The 19,993-nt window shown below is 38.3% G+C and overlaps 1 protein-coding gene across 4 annotated transcripts in view; it reads left to right on the forward strand.

The window, feature by feature from the left end:
- The window catches only part of LOC139115306 (prolactin-releasing peptide receptor-like), a 78,202-nt gene extending 59,599 nt beyond the window's left edge, over positions 1–18,603 (forward strand). For 2 of the 4 annotated variants that reach the window (XM_070677326.1, XM_070677327.1), the window contains exons 2-5: positions 1,991–2,980; positions 8,891–9,292; positions 11,841–12,056; positions 14,532–18,603. In XM_070677326.1, coding sequence (XP_070533427.1) covers positions 2,606–2,980; positions 8,891–9,292; positions 11,841–12,056; positions 14,532–14,684 — 1,146 coding nt within the window. In that variant the 5' untranslated portion in view covers positions 1,991–2,605 and the 3' untranslated portion in view covers positions 14,685–18,603. Of the gene's footprint in view, positions 1–1,789; positions 1,819–1,990; positions 2,981–8,890; positions 9,293–11,840; positions 12,057–14,531 lie in introns of those variants that run through there. The other 2 variants (XM_070677325.1, XM_070677328.1) reach the window with 2 other exon arrangements.
- Positions 18,604–19,993: the final 1,390 nt, after the last annotated feature.

A 19,993-nucleotide genomic window follows, 5' to 3' on the forward strand; every position in this document is an offset into this window, starting at 1 on the left:
CTCATTAGTGTGGTTGAAGGTCTAGTGACTGTAACTGTTGACAACTGGGTTTTTTTCCAAAGTTTTGTTGCACGTAAATCAGCAACAGTTTCTAGGTGTGCTTTCTACAGCCTGATGAAACTCAGTACTTAGCTTGTTGACACTGGATGTACATCTATCTGTATCCTATTCTGTCAGTGTTGACTTGAATTTAGCTGTCAACATCAATGCACACGACACACTGACAGGCTGCATTGATGAGCAGAATACAGGGTATTTCAAAATACTATTGGAAGTAGGCCAAGATTGCAGTTGATACATGGAACAAAAGTAACGGAAGAAGAACTGTCAAAGGTTAAAGTTACTGTAAACAATATAATAAAATCTTAATGTTTCCTCTCTCAATGGCGTGCTGAGTCATCAATTTCTTATCATCTTATAAGGGGTCAAGAAATAGTGTTTAGTGTGTAGAGGCGTCCTATTACTTTCACGTATGCGATAGAAGAACTTGCCGGCTATACTAAATGAAAGCTCCCTTAAAAGGTAATTCGCGCCTCGAAAGTGAAAGACTTAAACTTTTGCTCAAACTTTCCTTGAGCAATCTTTCAACCATTCTATTTCAAAATCACGAATAAAAATCGGGGGGCACCGTGCAACTTTTGGTACAAGAGAAACAAATAACTCAAGATTTACCGATATTTAAAATTCAAAATGGCTGCCATCCCTGTGTTAACACTATGGAGAAAAATACATTTTTTGAATTTCGGAAAACTAAGCCGGTGAAAAGTTTTGTCAAACCAAGAGCTTTAAAATGAACCCCCACAAGTGGTATGTGAGAAAAGAATTGGAAAAGTTTCAGAGTCCAAATTTGTGTCCCCGAGGTGCGTTTTACCTTAAAGACGTGTTTTTAATTAGGAAGTAGATTTGAAGTTAAGATAACGAAGGTTTCGCTGTCATAAATGTGAATGCAGCTCTTAAAGGGTCGCCGGAATTGCACCTGTGCGACTTTCTTGTTTACAAACAGTGCATTTAATGTGCGATATCTGAAGGCATCACGTCAACGTAGCTGAAACATTAAAATTTACGATGTACATGATGAAAAGCATATTTTAACCAACATCGATTGGCAACGTACCTTGAATACAGTGTTTACACTGGTCTTACGAGTCCCATACGACCCTCTCCCTTTAAAGCTACACAACTCATGTCACAATCAGTCATTCATAACTGACACACTTAAAAACGTCTCCCGAAATTAACCTGTCAATTCATTCGTGTTTGATAATTTTACGAAATACCCGGTTATTTTCTTCAATGTGTCAAATTCACTTCAACACATATTTTATCAGCGTCACGTTAATTTCCGACAGGTGGTACGTTTATTGTTAGTGCAATGATCACAACGATGCGAGAAATTGAGAGAAAATGAAATGAGTTACTACCGTAAATGCGACGGATATCAACATATTCCAATTGCACTTTCATATCACCTATTTTTTATTGACTCATCATTTATATAATTTATAAAATGGAACATCTTTATCCCACACTGCCTCATGTTGAATGATTGAAAAGTAATTAAATAACTGTGGTTTACCGGCTCGACCTTCGTTACGCCTTTAAGCTGAATCTCCAGGCTCCTTACAATTTGGCGGGAGTAGTCCGAATTTACTGAGAGGTACCTTTATTGCATAATCTTACAGCGTTATCACTCTCGAAACATCCGGGTTAGTTGGTAATTGGATGGCCATACATGTACAGAACAACGCTTTACCATTTCAGAGCTTTGACGACTATTATTGCATATCGTCGCTCAGCTTGATGGTGGGTGTCAGATAGGTATGATAGGCAGAAATGCTACTTGAGGCTATCATTAGCGGGTTCACTATTTCTTTGCTAATCATTTTACAAAGTTTCATTTTTTTAAGTATCTAATTCACCCAGTGAACTGACACCTTGGAACGAAATGTCATCTGTCGTCGCTCATTAATTTTGTTGTTGTCAATTTCAGGGACTACGTACGTCACGCGTTCGCTTGGTCACGCGGCATCGGCACCGTACACAGACGCCATCAGCAGTGTGTGTTCGTGATATGTCAAGCTGACTGCCCTGGGCAGGCACGGTCGAGTAGGTTCATCGGCTCTGGGAGACACAAATGCAACTGCTACTGTGAGCGTTTGTAAGGCTGGTCTGATCAGAAATCCCAAACAAAGAGGGATAATACGTCTAGGCACAGATATGCTCTTTTCCCCACCTGTTCGTTCACAACCTGGTACATGAGGGGTGATTGGAGGTACATACGTGTGTTTACATGAAACTGGAAACGTGCGGGTACTACAGACATAAAACAGGAACATAGTTTGCGCAGTCGCTTTCATGGGCAACCCTCAAAGCCAATTAGAACAGAGTGCTTTTAATTGACGAACGTTTATCAATAACTCATCATTGGCGCTTGTCTGTTTGGGCGCATTTCGCAGCGGAAACAGAGACCCAAAGGAAGTCGTTGGTTCGGCATCGGAGACCAAGCATCTCGTTAGTAGACTGGACAGAGCTTCTGTTGGCGTTCAGTATTTGGACGTCTTTGTATGCTTTGAGTTTGTTGAGAGCCTGAGGCTTCGTTGACTCCATGGCAACTCATCCTACATCCGGAGACGACGACTATGAAGAAGAGTATTCTAGCTATAATTCTAGCTATAATGACTCGTACAACTATGAAGTTATGTTTCACGTGCACAGATTGCGTCCCCATACCGTAGCAATATTGACCGCCATTTTCGCGGTTTGCGTTGCTCTCTCGTGCGTCGGTAACTTCGTTGTCATCTGCGTCATGTCGTGCGGGAAGAAGAGAAACAAACCATTCAACAGCCTATTGTTAAACCTGGCTATCTCTGATTGGAGTTTAGGGCTTCTCTGTCTGCCGTTCCTGTTCGCCTACACCATGATGTCGCCCGAGTGGATATTCGGAGAAGCTCTGTGCGTTATAATTCCCTTTGCTCAAAAGGTAAGAATCTGAAGGGTGTTTTACGGCAGATCGGGGCATGTGAAAGAGAGCATGGAAGCAATGTTCTAACTCTCAATTTTTTCCCCCAAAAAACTTTTGATCTATCGCTAGTGGGGGCTCATTTTGAAGCTCTTGCGTTAACGAAAACTTTCACTGTCTTGGTTTTGTGAAAATCAAATTTAAATTGTATTTTTCTCCAGGGGATTACACACGGGAATTGCATCAATTCTGGAAAAAACTGGCTTCGTACAATTTTACGAAATCCATAGCGTGTAAGTCAAACAACTTGGGTGCCTGTTAATTTTTGAGTAAACTGTTTTTTTGTTTTTTAATTTCCTAAAATGACACATTTCTGTCTCCTAATTCGTCGGTGGACGCTCACTCCGTATGGATGCACCGTTTCATGCTTAAAATTGTCAGTCGGCCTTGTAAGGCGACGGACACTTCTTAAAGTAGATCTCTCCACGGAAATAGATATTAGTCGGACTCTCAAACTTTTAAAATTTTATTTTGGTCTGCCACTCGTGGGGGTTCATTTTGAAGCTTTCAGAGTAAATAAACTTTTATTCCGCTTAGTTTTGTAAAAATCGGGAATTTTACCTTTCTCATAGAGAAGACAAAGGGATACCAGCATTTTGAATTTCAAATATCTGTTAATGTTGGTTAATTTGTCTCCAGTACAAAAATTTGTATGATGACCCCAAGTTTTGATTTTGAAAGTGAATGGTTGAAAGTTATCTGGAGGAAAGTATAAGAAAAAGTTTAAGTATTTTGTTTTCTAAGCACATACTACTTTATAGTGACTTTAGTAAAACTTTTGATCTATATATGATTTAATTCCCTTAGAAAACTAAGCCATGCGTATTAGCTTTATAACTACAACGCAACGTGTACAATATACTATCTGAATATTGACAAGTTTTAAGCTCGATTTTGGAAAAACGGAATTTGACATTTTACACATTTAGGTGGTATCGACAATTCGAATGCGATATGTGAAGAATAAGCGCTATTTAACGGGAAACACCAGACTAAACACTGTCACTGCAAACGTTTTCAAGTTGAGCTGAACATTTTATTTTTCTTATATAGTCATGAAACGAGTATGCCGCTTGAATGTCGGCCCAAAGTCGATCAGGAAGGGTCTTGGAATTTTTACCAAAACGAGTTTTTCAAGCTGTTTTCAATTGGTCCCAATGTTGAAAACTCGCCATCTATCGTTTGTAGAAGGATAATTTTGTTTGAAAGAAGTCGTCTTTCGGCACTATTTCCCATTGTTCTTATGACGTTGTAGTACTAAGTAATAAAGACCGAGTTTAAATTATCTCTGCTGTGTTAAAAAATGTATACTGATGAGATAATCGAGGGCTGGTTGAAATTTTTAAGTATTTAATAACAGAAAACAAGAAAAGCATCAATGTTTTACCTTTGCGGTCAACAACCTGGGATTTGGGGCTCATTTAGAAGCTCATGGGGTAAACACAGTTTCCACAGGGACACTTTTTGTGAAATCGAAAATTTATTTATATCTGTATAGAGAGAACACAGGGATTGTGACCATTTTGAATTTCAAGCGTTGGTGTGCGTGCCAATAGCAATTTGTCTCTCTTGTACTGTACACAATTTGGCACGGTTACGCCTGCCTTTTTTACTGTTGATTTCGAAAGGGAATGGAAAATGTGGCCTTAATCTTTGCGTTTAGCTAGAGCAAAAGTTTCATCGTTAAATTTCGAGGCACGTACTACATTAAAGGGACAAAGTCGGCTTTTTATGGCTACCAGGGAAATTTTCACAATGGTTTGCGTGAAATGTATGGAGCTAATCACTTGCTTATGATGTGAAGAAGGGCAGTGAACGACGAGATTCTTGAAAACATTTCGACCTTCAAACTATGAAAAGATAAAGGTTTTTTTCAACTGTCGACGCACGTCCAACCGTGCAACGTGAGAGCGGGCAGTTTTATGAACGGAATCCCGCAAACTTCCAGAATAAATTAAAATTTAAAAGGAAAAACCTCTCCTCGAAGAAAACGTTTTTAATATTGACAGTCTGCAAGCTGCGAACACTACCGTTGCCGTCGGTTACTGACTCTCGTCGAACATCTTTGGTTAATATATTCATCAACCACCTCAATCTTAAATCGTTTTCAACACATCTGGCTTTTTCAGGGAAGCAATAAAACGTTGTAAAACAACTATATGGGAAAAAACCGAGCGTGATGTTTACCAATAATATCAATGATGCAGGTATCTTCTTAATTCCCGAATGGGTACGCTGTCTGAGAAACTGTATAATTTCGGCAAATCTGCACTGATATGACATCAAAACATGATTACCAGGATTACCTCCACCTGTTGAAAATGCGGTCAAATACTATACACACTAGGCTATCAGATTTGTTTGTGAAATGCATTTAGCAAATATTTAGAATTATCTCACAAGGAGAGTACTGCACAAATATCAAAGGTTATGTTTTAAATTAAACACATTGAATTTAACGGGTGCTAAGCATCCATCGTGTGCGTGAGTGTGTGTTTGTACGGTATATATATATATATATATAATATATATATATATATATATATATATATATATATATATATATATATATACATATATATGTAATACGCTTTCTCAAAATATTTCATCCCTAATTGTATATACCTTTTATATATATATATATATATATATATATATATATATATATATATATATATATATATATATATGATATAGTATGGTACTGGGGCAGTTGAACTCATAACTTGTTCCACGATTTCCTAATTATATACATGCCTTGAGTTCAAATACGGACAACACTATTTTATACTTAAATTAATTTTCAGTTTGCTTTTACATCGCTTCACGCTTTGAATCTAGCTCTTGATTTGCTTGCTATCTTGCGACCCCTGCCATCAAATTTTCTGTAGCTGTCTATTGTTTCACAACAGTTACGATTAGGTTCTATAGGGCTAATGGCTGGGGCTAATTAATTAATTACCAGAAGAGTAAGATGAATTGCATTTTGAAATTTATCGTGAACCGTGGAAAGTATACGTAACGACAATTGGTTAAGCAGGTGACTGATTAACTAATTGACTAAATGGATAGCTTGCTGCAATATGTGTCTAAGTTTAACGCGAACAAAACAAGAATCGGGTCGTCATGGATCATAAGAAGAGTTTCATTAAATTAGCATACGTAGAGTCCCTTGAGCGCCATCTATTAAAAAATGAATGACAGAGGCACAACAAGCTTTTTGCCATCGACTTGCGTTGGTCCAGAGCGGCTTGCTACAAAGCTCATCCAAAATGTAAAGCTCTAGCAGACCATTGAAGAACTCTATCCGATGTTCACCTAACTGTTAACATTATCAGCAGTGGCGTTCATCCACGCTATTCCTTTGGTCAAACGTTGACACTTTGTCATCTACAACACAACTATATTAACCAAGCAAACAGACATCGCTAAGTATACACTTTTTGCTTATTCAAGCCGCATCATTTTTCTTCGAAGTTTTTTTTTCATCTTTTATTACCCGTGATCATTTTACGACATGTTTAAATAGGTCATCCCCTTTTGCTTGTAAATATGCTTTCTCAAAATAACGCAAACAGCCATACTATACCAATAATTCATGTAATTTGAGATTTCAAACACAATCGACCCGTCTTTGAATAGTGTTCAAACGCCATCGTAGCTCCATAATCTGTCATTTTTCAGGTGTCTTCCCATCATTTTTGTGTTATTTCTTGAATACAGTCCTCTATTTTTCTCCTAGGTTCTACTCCCAGTCGACAATTATTACGAAATATTCACTTTTCAACTTGTTGACACAGCCTGTATGTGTTTAAGTGCAAATGTCATCGTGGAGAATCTAATTCTAGACCAGGCGAGAACTAGATTATAAAGAATAACATTGTATGTCCTACACGATGTATCATTTATTGGGACCAGTACTTTGCATTTCAAAATATTGTGCGGGGACGCGTAAGATATTTTTGCTTCTGCAGCAGAAAGTTGACACTGAGTGAGAAAAGGTGATGAAAATATCATTACAAATTACTCATGTTGTACCTTTACTTGAAAGTCCTTGTAGCAAGCTAAGATCTAAAGTTGATGATTTTTCTCAACTGCAGGGCTGGATCTACCATCATGTAAATTCGAATGACAGTAAATTTTGTGCTATGATACATCTATTTTAAAACAGCGCTTTCGCACAGGTTTTATCTTTATTCTCATGAGTTGGAATACAAATTTCGTGAACCAATTAAGCGATGTAATCATTTGTATGTTAAGTGCCACGCGACTAATAAAACAATATAACGACTCAGTGGAACAGAGGCCATATTTTTATTGCATGAATGCTCCAAACTAAGCTAGCTATGAAATATGAGGGTGGTTGCAGTCCATGCTTTGCATAATGTGGCATTCAATTTTAAAATACAGCCGCGCATGTACAATGTATACGGACTTTTAAGGGTATTTTAGGACGAGAGAGAGAGAGAGAGAGAGAGAGAGAGAGAGAGAGAGAGAGAGAGAGAGAGAGAGAGAGAGAGAGAGAGAGAGAGAGAGAGAGAGAGAGAGAGAGAGAGAGAGAGAGAGAGAGAGAGACAGACAGACAGACAGACAGACAGACAGACAGACAGACAGACATAGATCTTCGCGGTGATTACGTCATTGCTAGCATCGGCAAGTCGCTCTTTAATAGGCTAAACGTTGATAACCAGCTTCAGTGAAGGTTATAATAACAACAAACGCGATATAAAGTTATCCAAGATAGATCAGCATTGCTAATGCCAGTTCTCGTCACGATACTTTCTTTGGCTGTGAACAAGTTGAGAGTTTTATGCAGTAAAAGTATGCTGAAGGCTTCCCTTTGTTTCGCATCTGCTCGGTGTAGGGAGAGTGTAGCGTTCGGCTCAAATTATCATAGTGTTATTTTATATGTATTCGCACAGAGTATCATAGACAGAGTGGCAACACCTATTGTTTAAGGTGTGAAGCGGTTACGGAAGCAATCCGTGTTTGCCTCGCCTCACGAAGCTCTTGGCTCTCTTTTCCGAAGAGTGCCGACCATGCACCCTTCGGTAATTTTCGGATTTTCACCAATTGTTAAGCGAAAGTATGTTCGACAAAGTTTGTTTTGCTGTTGTCGTGTGGTGCTGATCGGAATTGATGTGCTGGCAAAAACGGGAGTGTTTTGAGCTTCAGGAAAGTGGGTTTTACCGTTTTAAAAATTCCTCTAATATTTTTATGAATATATAATGAGTGTGTTTGAACCAAATTTGAAAGTCTTATATCGATACTGTCTGGTTTTACTCAATGGTTTACGGTCAGTCATACCGTCTTTTACACGTGCGTCAAGAAAGGACATGTTTATGAAACTGCTGGCGTGTTATGTTTTGATTGGCGTGAAGCAGTGTTTCTGGCCTGAGAGCTCACAAAGTAACTATGGTTGCTACGCGACTGGCAGTACGATGCCATCTCGTCGTATGTTTCGCATAATCTCGCGTAATTATCAACCACAAACAAAGCCTCCAAAAAGTTTAACACCTTTGAAGCTCATTTTAATATGAAAAGCCAATAGTCTACCGAGACGACCATGGAACAAAAGGCATGCAAGTGTTGCCACTCTGTTTATGATACTCTGTGGTATTCGAAACGACAACCGTATGATTGCAACAGAACAACAACAATAACAACAACGACGACAAAGACGACGACGACGAAGCAACAATTGGTATTTAATTTATTGAATATAAACATAAATATTGATCACATACGACCAATTGCAATGGGGTGAACAATTCATAATTCTCTCTCTCTCTCTCTCTCTCTCTCTCTCTCTCTCTCTCTCTCTCTCTCTCTCTCTCTCTCTCTCTCTCTCTCTCTCTCCCCCCCCCCAAGACGGCACAAATAGTCAGTATATTCACAGTAGTGGTAATCGGCGTCGACCGCTGTCGAGTTGTGTTGTTTCCACTGAGACCAAAGCTCACAGGCAAGCACAAACTTATCATCATCATAGTGATATGGATTGTGGCAATATCGCTATCGAGCCCCAAGATCGCCTACTATCACTATTTTCACATTCCGGCGCTTGGCATGGGTACCATATACATTTGCAACGAACGCTGGCCGGACGGACACTCGGAGATATACGTCTGGATGATGTTTGTGCTGACATACGTGATTCCCTTCATCATTCTCTGTCTTTGCTATTTCATGGTCGCCTTGAAATTGTTGTTTCGGACCATGCCTGGACAGGTGGACTCGAGACGGATGCAGGCACAGCAGGCGGCCAATAGAAAGGTAAGAATCAACAGTCAACCAATTTTCCTGGCAGCCTTGATCTTTATCATATAATACCATATGAGGCTCTATATGGGACATTACACGGTTGCTACACCGCCCATTTCTGTTAAAATCTAGATTGCTACTTACATTAATCTTGCGTGTATAAAGTGTATATTTATATAATAGATCCGGCTTAACATAAATTCTGACTATTTATATAAGAGATCCGAATTCAGACCGTCAATGTCTAAATTTTGAAATATTAAGATTGAAAACAGTTAGTAAAATTTGAATTTATTTCTCAAAAATGAATAAATCGTACAGTCAGGGACTGTGGTCATTAACCTATGATCGTCTATTTTGCCATTCAATTCATACAGGCATTTTTCAATCATGCCAAGAGCGACCAATATATTTCATTTCGGGTAGATGTAGAAAAATCCTGTGATGAAAGGTTAATTAGTATGCAATTATGCTAATATTTCAAACCTATCATCACTTTGATTAGGGTCTTCTCCAGCCAGCTGTCTTGCCCCATCAGATGATCTTCTTAAGACAAATAACACTGTCAGGCATTTTGAAGTCTTTGCCTTTACCTCAAGTACAGACCAAAACAAAATCTACGATCGGTGTGCCTCACTGGTAGGCTGGATTGCCCTATACTTTGCAAATCCAGTTTGTAATTTCTGTACATCCTGACCACGCAGACTGCGCGTTTTTGAGTAAAATTTGGGTCCTTAATTCTTTCGTCAAACACGATAAATATACATTTATAACAAAGTTTGCATGGTTGAACCTTCCTTACCGTATACCTCAAAGACACTCACAATATTCTTTTCACATTTTTAACTGCAAATCATTCAGGTTGTAATTTTTTACGAGGGCCACAGGGATGAAAGGAAATCAATCAATCAATAAATCAATCAATCAATCAATCAATCAAATGTTAAATTATCCCGGACAGACTTACTCATTTCCAAGAGATAGTTTGCGAAATGTGATTGGTTGCCCATCGGACTATGTGATTTGCTTGGATGAAAAATTATATCGAAATAATTAATTTCTTTGAAGGTATTAAAATTGTGTTATTCATCTTGTCAGGATTATTTTATTATTATAACTGTACCAAGATAATAGTGTACTAGATGCAGCAATATCTTGACGTCCTGGCATCGTTTTTACTCAAAATCGTGCAGGCTCAATTTTTTCAGGTCTCAAACGGTAATGGATCAAAAAATGATGTTCGTGAATTCAATCCGATGAGTTCATTTCAGAACGCAATTGGAAGTGAGTCAGACTGAAGATAATTTAGTAATTTCTCATGATGATACATTTTAAATGAATTGTAATAAATTTTAGTACGATGACTTCGCCGTGTTGACATTTCTTATGAGCTTATATGTTGTCAAATCTTTCTAATATCTACCAGATTTGTTGTCTGAGCTAAGGAAGTCTCTATCTCACATACTTTGTCTTCATATTTCCTTGTGACTTTTTAATGATTCCAAGTAAATATATTCTCTAAATGCTCAAATGGTATCACCTTAAAGGGAGGGGGCCGTCCCGTCTGCGGCTGCGCGTGTGGGATCTATACAATGGGTCTGTTGCTAAGCACAAATATGACAACATCAGTCGTGCACAATGTCAGCTGCAACGTAACTGGTGACCGCGGCCGAAACAGGTTCATGTAAACGAAGGGACGCAACCAAAGTTTATCTGGCAAAGTCTTGCAGTGACTGGAAAGCTACAAAACTGGTGAACTATGAACGTGCATCAAATGCTGAATTTGCTTCACTTTTGTTCATTGCTACTTATTGGCAGACGCAAATTTTATCAACGAGAAAGTCGCGACGCCGCAGACTGTACGACTTCTCAGTGCTTTAGTAATAAGTGTATTTTATCGATATAATCTTTGTTTATTGGTTTAATATTTGCACTGTCACATCTTACGAAGGGTCACCGATATCTTCTACGGAATAATCGGCCATTCACTGAAAAACTGGAAAATACAAATACATGTAAATAAACCGATAAATCGAGATCGAGACGTGGACTTGCTCAGAGTATCTGACTATGAGTGAATACATGAGTTGATGACTCGAGCACGTTGTGTATTAATGAACAAACATTATCTACAAATACTTAATTTTTATCGCATGGTATTTACTCCTCTGCTAAGTTGTAGGTATAGGGGTTATTAATGGTTCTCTCCGGAATAAAAAGGACGCGATGCGTTCTACAGACTCAGTACGCCCAAATAATCACGTGATGCCGGTACAAACAAGCCCACATGTGTACTAACGCGTATGGAAATACACGTACGTCTATGCGCGTTTGCGCACATGGCTTTGTTTGTACCGTGGTTGATTCGAATTCCGGGTTTGGCCTATTGGTGCTTCATTCTGTAGATAGGGTTCAAGCCCACTGTATGATGAAAAAAACATAAAAAAAAACATAGATAAAACGTGTGCTTACTTGTGTCACATGAAACGTTCTCTGTAAACTGTCTTGACTTTCTCTTCATACAGTTTATTTCTGTTTTCTGCATATTTTTGTAACTCAGGCTGTCCGGACGCTGGTGTCGCTCGTTATCCTATTTGGGGTTTGTTGGCTGCCCCTTCACATCTACAATATATTTTTGATCACCTACAACCCGGAATACCTGAGGACACACCAGGACGCTACGAAGATCAGCCGAGCCAGCATTTACATTTGGTTAATCTTCGCGGATACCGTCTTCAACCCAATCGTCTACATTTTCATGAGCGACAAATTTAGGGTAAGTGCAAAGATCAGGTTAAAGAAGGATCACATTTCACTTATGGTAGAATGTTCATTAAACATGGGCAAAACCTTTTCAAGAAGGGGATGAAAACCCAAAGGCAACTTACACCTTAAGTGCATTGATTAAGATGTAGTTCGATATATGCCCTAAATAAGAATGGACTGCTCGTTGGAAGGATGTTGGTATGGACTAGTATGGATTTTTGACGCAGCAATGCGGAAACCGATTTTTGGAACGAATACTTTTTGTGATTAATCCAAAAGTATGTTGATACACTAAGCTATTCAATGATAAAATGTTACTAACATAAAGTTCCTCAGGTAAGACAGAACCCCACACAACCAACCCCAACTCATATATTGGCTGGTTCAATATGTACGTTGTGTGCCACAACTTTACTTTGAAGGCAAACCTTGCTCATTGTCCCAATCATTTCATGTGTTTTTCGTACATGACACCGCAAAATCCACACACCACTGGAAAATCAAAGTACATCCATAGTTACAGTATTAGTCGGCATATCGTTCATTTCCTCAATGCATTACCCACTTCCCTTTCAGTATAATGCGTTTATTGATGGTACTTGTACGCTAGTTCAGTTCTCGTACCGCGTCTGATCACGGACTTTTCACGCGTTTAAAACAAAGTACTTTTTTTAATGCAGCATATGCTTTCGGATGAATTGCTTTATTGACAGACCAAGTATTATAGAATTTTTCTTCTTCCTGTTCTCACGGTCCATAACGATGGAAAAAAAAGGAGAAGCCCCTTCCCGCGACTTCGGGAATAAGCATGGATAACTTATCTTTCCTCGATCCGCATGTAGCACCCCTGCCTCAAGAAAACCCCGAATGTTCCGATAATGGAGATTTGTCCCGATGTTTACCCGGCGCACAGCTGTCCTTTTCCCTGCTATTTACAAGCCTTAATCTTCTTCTGATCAGGGCCGTAGTCGCACCAAATTGTCAAGGGGACGGGGATCTTCCCCCTCCTCCCCGCAGGCTACAGCCCTGCTGAGGCGATGACATGATATGTTTAGGCCGTCAGGCTCCGTGTCAGGCGCATAAGACCGAAAAATAGCAACGAGGTGAAGTAGGTTCACACTGGAAAAAATGATCGAGCATTAGAAGTGAACATTGTCACGCATCAGGACATTGGGGTGCTAATTTTGGCATCGATTGAAAGACTACACAACATCATTTTGTTGCTCAGCTCACATAGCACGTATAGTCTGTTGGTTCGAGACGTGGGCGACTTGTTTTTCATAACCAGGCATCTGTTTCGTAGCTTGTCCTCGCTACATAGTTCAATATTTGTTCAACCCTTCGGCAATTGATTTACCTTGATGTGCAACCTTTTCGCATCCTCACTGTCTACATTCAACGTATGCGACACAGGTCATATATTTAGACAAGCACGTTTTCCTTCGAATGAAATAATTCGCAGTCGCTGTCTTCTTATACATCTGTGTCATTGCTCGTCTATACGGAAGAAATAACCCTGTAGGGATGGCGAACGTGTGAGAGAGAGAGAGAGAGAGAGAGAGAGAGAGAGAGAGAGAGAGAGAGAGAGAGAGAGAGAGAGAGAGAGAGAGAGAGAGAGAGAGAGAGAGAGAGAGAGAACAATGAAAACTGTATAATATCCTCAATCTTAAAGGGAAACAGTCGTCGGAACTGCGCCTGTGCGAGTTTCTTGTTAACAATTAATGTATTTGTGGTGATGATTGTGCTATCAGACAGCAAACTAGATGTTTGTATATTCATGCAAATGCTCTGCTCCGTAAATTTTCACACTGTCCTGCTCATGTGAAGATTTCACTCTTTAGAAGTTTTTACACTAACGTGTATTGCTCTCAGCTGTGGACTTCTCACACAAACTAAACAATCTTAGAGTGGCGTATAACAATTCCTTCAGAATTTTGATGGGGTATGCTCGCGACTGCAGCGCGAGTGTTATGGTTGTTTCACATACAATTCCCATTTTTGAGGCCCTGAGACGCAAAGCAATGTATAATTTTTATGAACGTTTGAATAATATCGAAAATGTGCTCATTTTAGCGCTACTTAATTCTGATGCTCTTTTGCATTCAAAGCATATTTTAACGTATAAAAAATCTTCTGTACTTTTAATCATTTTCTGTCTCTGTTTTTGTATTTTATGTTCTTTCTGTTTTTGATGTATGGGATAGCGTACACAATTTAGTGTTTCGCTTTTCATCCTGAAATAAAGTTATATTATTATTATTATTATATTTCGTGCACGATATCTAGATGCAGCCCGTCATCGTAGCTGCAACATTTAAATTATACGATGTACATTATGAAAGATATGTTTTAACTTTCATCAATCACCATCGTACCTTGGATATGGTGTTTACATTGGTCATGTGGGTCCCATACAACCTTTTATCGCAGTTCCGACGACAGTATCCCTCTAATAACCAAAACGCGTTTACCGTCTCAATTTCAGAAAGATGTCAGGAGATTGACGTACCGCACAAAACGAGCCCTCGGTATGCAGGCTGATGGTTACACCGAAACGAGCAACGCCACAAGTTTCACCTCAGATGGGGAGAGGAAACGGCCGAGCAGCGGTAACTATGTGAACATGCGTACCCTGTAGCGGAGAAGTAGGAACCAGTGTAGCGAAAGTAAAGTTTATTGAGTGTGTCAAGCAAGCGTCTTGTAGGATTCAGAAACGAAGTTGGGGCAAGTGATGTGCCAACCGCAAAGAATGATTCAGTGTTTCCCGGATGAGTTTCTTACTTTGAGTTTGATCACAATAATCTTATGTCTGTTGCATTAATCATGAACGTGAGCAAATATCTCGAAATTGAATTAATCAAATTAGCACTTACGATATTATCCTGAGCTCCTTCAGTATACGCACTCACTGTAAAATGTATGAGCAACTCTATTGTACTATTGAATTGCACTATAACAACTTCGGCACGAATTCTTCCAATTTCACAAGTGTAAGCTTTTAGGATACAATACGCATATATCTTGTCAGTAATATTTTATGACAAAAATTGTTGCAGTACGTGTATATTCATTGAGAGCATGCGCCGACAGAATCTGGCAACTGTGAAGGCTCGGATGCCCGGTTTGACCTACACAGGTGCTCTGCTCTCTTATATTCATGACACTGTACGTAATGTAATTATTGGTGGTCGAATGTCAATCCTTTTTACAGAAGTCGAGTCTAACTACGCCAAGTCTGTCGTTTTCTGCTATTCCACAGCAGTGGGTACATCGGCTTTGCCCAGTTTATTTTATATCCTTTTCCGTTTCCTTGAATACGTCAAAATCTGACGGCAATCAATGAAAAGCATGCGCAACAATCAACAATGAAAGAATTTTCAGTATTGAACACCGGGCTTTATAACGAAGTGAGCACGAAAATCGCTCTCGGAGATGATATAAGAGAAACGTGACCGTTCAACGTTGAACGCGAATGCCAAACGGCAAGAGAACATACGGCATCATCAAAACGCGATAACAGGGCGCAGAAAATGTTGACGTATCCGTTAACGTTCCCGGTCTACGGGCGAGCATCTTAATCCACATATACCTCGACGCGCAAACGCGAAAAAAGATCGAATCAAACAAAGAAAATTAAACCTTGTTACGAGCACGATTTTTTTCTTAGCTATAAAACTCTGAATTTAGACTACCCGTTACACTCGTCACATTTGAACGTCTCATGTTGTGAGCTTTTAGCGTTAAGAACTAAAAGGGAAATCATTTGTAGAAATTATGAGCATATATGTTTGTTTTTGTACTATCAAATTAAACTGGTATGCGCCTCGAAAGTGAAATACTGAAACTTTTGCTCGTACTTCTCAGTGAAACTTTAAACATTGCAATATTGCTGGCTCGGGTGCAGCAATCTGACTGGTCGTGACGTAAAAATTGCTGTGCTATATTCGTGATATAGAACTGACTAAATACACGCAAGCTCCTATAAGGAAGAACTCCCTCAATTTAACGTCTCAGACCAGAATTTCAGTATACTGTCATTATGTCTATAATAACCCATCTTAGCAACGGGTGTCCTCCGTTTTTAACAGCTGAGTCCATGTATACACTGACGGGTTTAATCACTAAGCCAGCGAGTTGGGTGGTTAGCAGAGACCAATTTGTGGGTCAACTGTTTCATTAATAAATTAATACTACCAGCAATTGTGACAATGCACCCTGGATTGAAGATGTGAAAAATTAATCAACCTTACCGCTTTAATTTCCACGCGGTTATTGCCCGCCAAGAACTTGCGATTCGTCCATAAAAATATATTTCGTCATTGATTTCCCTTTGGAACGCTCCCCAATGTAGAATTTCAAGGTACATTTTTACTCTTATCTAGCTCTTTAAAATTGAATGAAATGTTAATTTTAAATTTAAGTTAATTTTATTGGTTTACGTCGGTCTTTCTGCATTTGCGCGTCCAAAGGAGGAACCGTGTATATATTTTATATCGTTGGCCCAAGTACAGCAATCTGGTTCAATTGTCGGGACGGGAAAAGAACAATACTTATATTCGCGATAGTACAATTTAAACACTCGCAAGCTCTCAGTAAGAGAAAACTCCCCTTGATAAAATTTCACTTCAGAATTTCAGTATACTGTTATGATGAAATATAATAAACCATATGGATATTCTAGGTTTTCTCGGTTCTCCATGTATTGCATGTATGCGCCTTCTATGTGACGCGTGCACGTATGTCGTCAATTTGTAAAACCGTCATGGCATTACCCGTAGCTGCTTGTGTGGTTCATTGCTGAAGTTGCAGATCACCTCAATGTACAGTACAAAAGATGCAACATAATTTGATAGTCCCTCTTTCAACACACGCAGGTCACGTTCTGTCGTCAGCTGGCGTTCGTCGTTCTCCTGTGTAAATTTGCTGTAGGTCAGATAATTTTTTTGATGATGGTATTACAGTCTATTTTTAATATCATCAACAAGGTTATGCTATTTGCTCTTGTATTAGTGAAAGCAATTTTTTCGTGGCATTTCTAATTTTAGCACTTTTTATCTACATAATATTTTAATCGCATTTACCTCTCTCAGAATTATAAGATGCTTTCAGTCTGTTTTAATGAACGATATCAGCCTTTGTTTTAAAGAAATAGTGTGTCTCTGTTGACTTTGTCTTTTCTGTAGAATTAAGCAGAAAATTGTCTCCGTACAAGTGTTTTGCAAGTTCATGAGAAATTTGTTAATGTTGCAAGAGTTGTGAGGTATCCGGGTGGCTGCTTATACTCTTCTATGTATTTACCACGGGGACATGATCGAACGTATAGGTCAGAGAATAGCAATGATGTTCATTTACACATACTAGCAAAATACAATGTTTAGATCGAGAAAAAACTGAACATCTCAAAAAATTGCAACCAGGGCAGGCCGTCCAATTTTGTGAAAACATCCATGAGTAGGACCGTTCAAATCATTCACAATTTAACGACACACGAAAACGAGTTGCCCTATCTTGTTTACACTTTACTGTTATATGCATACTGAATGTTTTAAGACATGGAAATAAGAATTTTGAACCATGCACATGTAGCTATAGAAATAGTAGAAATTTTCGTTCAAAGTTTTTGCTGAATAAGCAAAGTTTCGGTTAATAAAAGTTTAAAGACCATTATCCCTTACAACGTTTTAATATCTTTTAGACTTTTCCTCGGAAAATCGTTGTATTTTTATAAAACACAATGTTGATATTCTAGAAATAAATGGAATGTTTTGTGAGCTCAGGGTCATTACGTTTCATTTGGAATATTGAAATAACGCTGGTAAGAAAAACAGACCCGACATAACAAAATGTGAAGCAAGAAATATATGTAAGTAAAATGATAAACTTCACTAATGTAATAATTGTCAGTGTTGTAACTTTGTTTGATACAAAAAAAATCATTCCACATTCTTATTCATTACAAGCACGAACGTTTTTAATAAATTTAGTCCATTTTAATGCGTGTTTCCTTTACCTTCAAGGATAATTCTTCGTTTAGATATCATTATTTGTCACAATTTATTATTGCAATGTGATAGTTTTATGGTATTAATCTGCAAAAGTGAATTGAGTATTCCGTGTGTCAATATATCTATGTCACTTATTTGTCCTTGCACATCCGCAGCAAAATATAAATGCAAGAATGAAAAGATGACGTCAACATTACGTCATCGTCAATCATCGGGAGATGCGTATTTTATCGCAAGATGGATACAGAAAATAGTGCTGCCTTTTGCGTGTTTGTTTTGTGTGCATAAAAATGACGGATTCCAGTTAGTAATTTATCTGTTTAATGTTTTGATGACAAAGGGCTGCAGGGTAAATGTTTTATTGATTCAGACATTTTAGACATGTTCAGTAATATTGAACTCGTCGATACATCAGAACTCTCAAGATCTTGCATGTTTGCTTATGTACCGCACGGCCATATTTGTACAACGTTCTTTGTTAATTAGCAACTCTTTATCGCCAATCTTGTTGATTTATTGATCTATGAATTAAAACTTGAACATTATTTCAAAGACTATGACTTTTTTCGTATTCATTATCTATAAGCCACAAAGTTTGATTAATTCCCACCGCACCCACCGGGTATCGAAGTCGCATCCATTTTCGTCTCTTAAATAATGTCTCAGTTTGTTGTATTTTGCGTTAAAGAAAACGAAAACTCACCATTGCGGTTAATGAAACAGGCATTAAATCTGACTTTAATGACTTCAATTTTGTGGTAGACCAACGCTTCACTTAATCTCACTCTACGTCTTAAAGGGACAAAGTCGGCCATTTTTTCGTAAATTTTGTTTGATACGAGATACTACTTATATTATTTGACATGTTGAAAGATACTGAATGAATGGGTGACCATGCCTGTATTCGACCCCGGTTTTAGACAAATGAAACCATGGCGAAAATGAATTAATGGTCATGACCATTAATTCATTTTTGCGATGGTTTCATTGAATGTGTCTAAAACCGGGGTCGAATATATGCCTGGTCACCATTCATTATCTTTCAACATGTCCAATAATATAAGTAGTATCTCGTATCAAACAAAATTCATGAAATATGGCCGACTTTGTCCCTTTAGGTTAAAACTGTTGTAATGGTTTCAAACGAAAAATAAAATTCTGCGCACATTTGTTATGCTCTCAAATCCCGTTTCCTGAGATCGTACTTGAATTGCTCTGACAAACAGTTTATCTCACGGGAACATAATAGGCCTATATGTGACTCGTCAATAGCTTCAAGTTTAAGTTTTTTAACTTTTGAACATTATTTAAGTATTAATCAATTGTACCGAGAAAATCTGACGAAAGATTCAAAATCAAACTGGAACGGATGCCGATATCTGCTTATCTACTTTATGAACTTTCCGCCTTTCGTCAGTGTGTGTACAACGGAACATTTCAAGTTTCTTGTAAAGCAGTCGACCACTTATTCTGTTTAAAGTTTTTCAGGTAGCCTTTAAAATTGAAGGGCTTACAGTTTGTTGAAACTTTCTGCAAGGCAACTTTAAACCATTCACTTTCAAAATCACGTATAAAAACCAGGGGTAACTATGCCAATCTTGGTATTGAAGAAACAAAGTGCCATAATTTTGCCGATATTTGAAATTCAAAAATAACCGCCACTTCCGTGTTAACTCTACGGGCAAGAAATAATTTTCGATTTACAAAAATAAGCCGAACTGTCTTTCGCGACTTAGTTTCGTTCAAGTGGATTTTGGTAGAATACGCCCCGGTGACAGATACTAGTATTAGGACTTAGAATTTTTTTACGATACCTTATTAAAAGGGTCTTACGTATCTATACCTTGAAGAACATCTATGATGAACACGTTTTAGCTTTATTGTTTACTTTAACAAGTCTAGAAATCGAAGATTGTGCTTTAGATCACAGAAAGTAGAGCTT

This window comes from Ptychodera flava, chromosome 17, assembly GCF_041260155.1.
Source record: "Ptychodera flava strain L36383 chromosome 17, AS_Pfla_20210202, whole genome shotgun sequence".
In the NCBI taxonomy this organism is placed as follows: domain Eukaryota; kingdom Metazoa; phylum Hemichordata; class Enteropneusta; family Ptychoderidae; genus Ptychodera; species Ptychodera flava.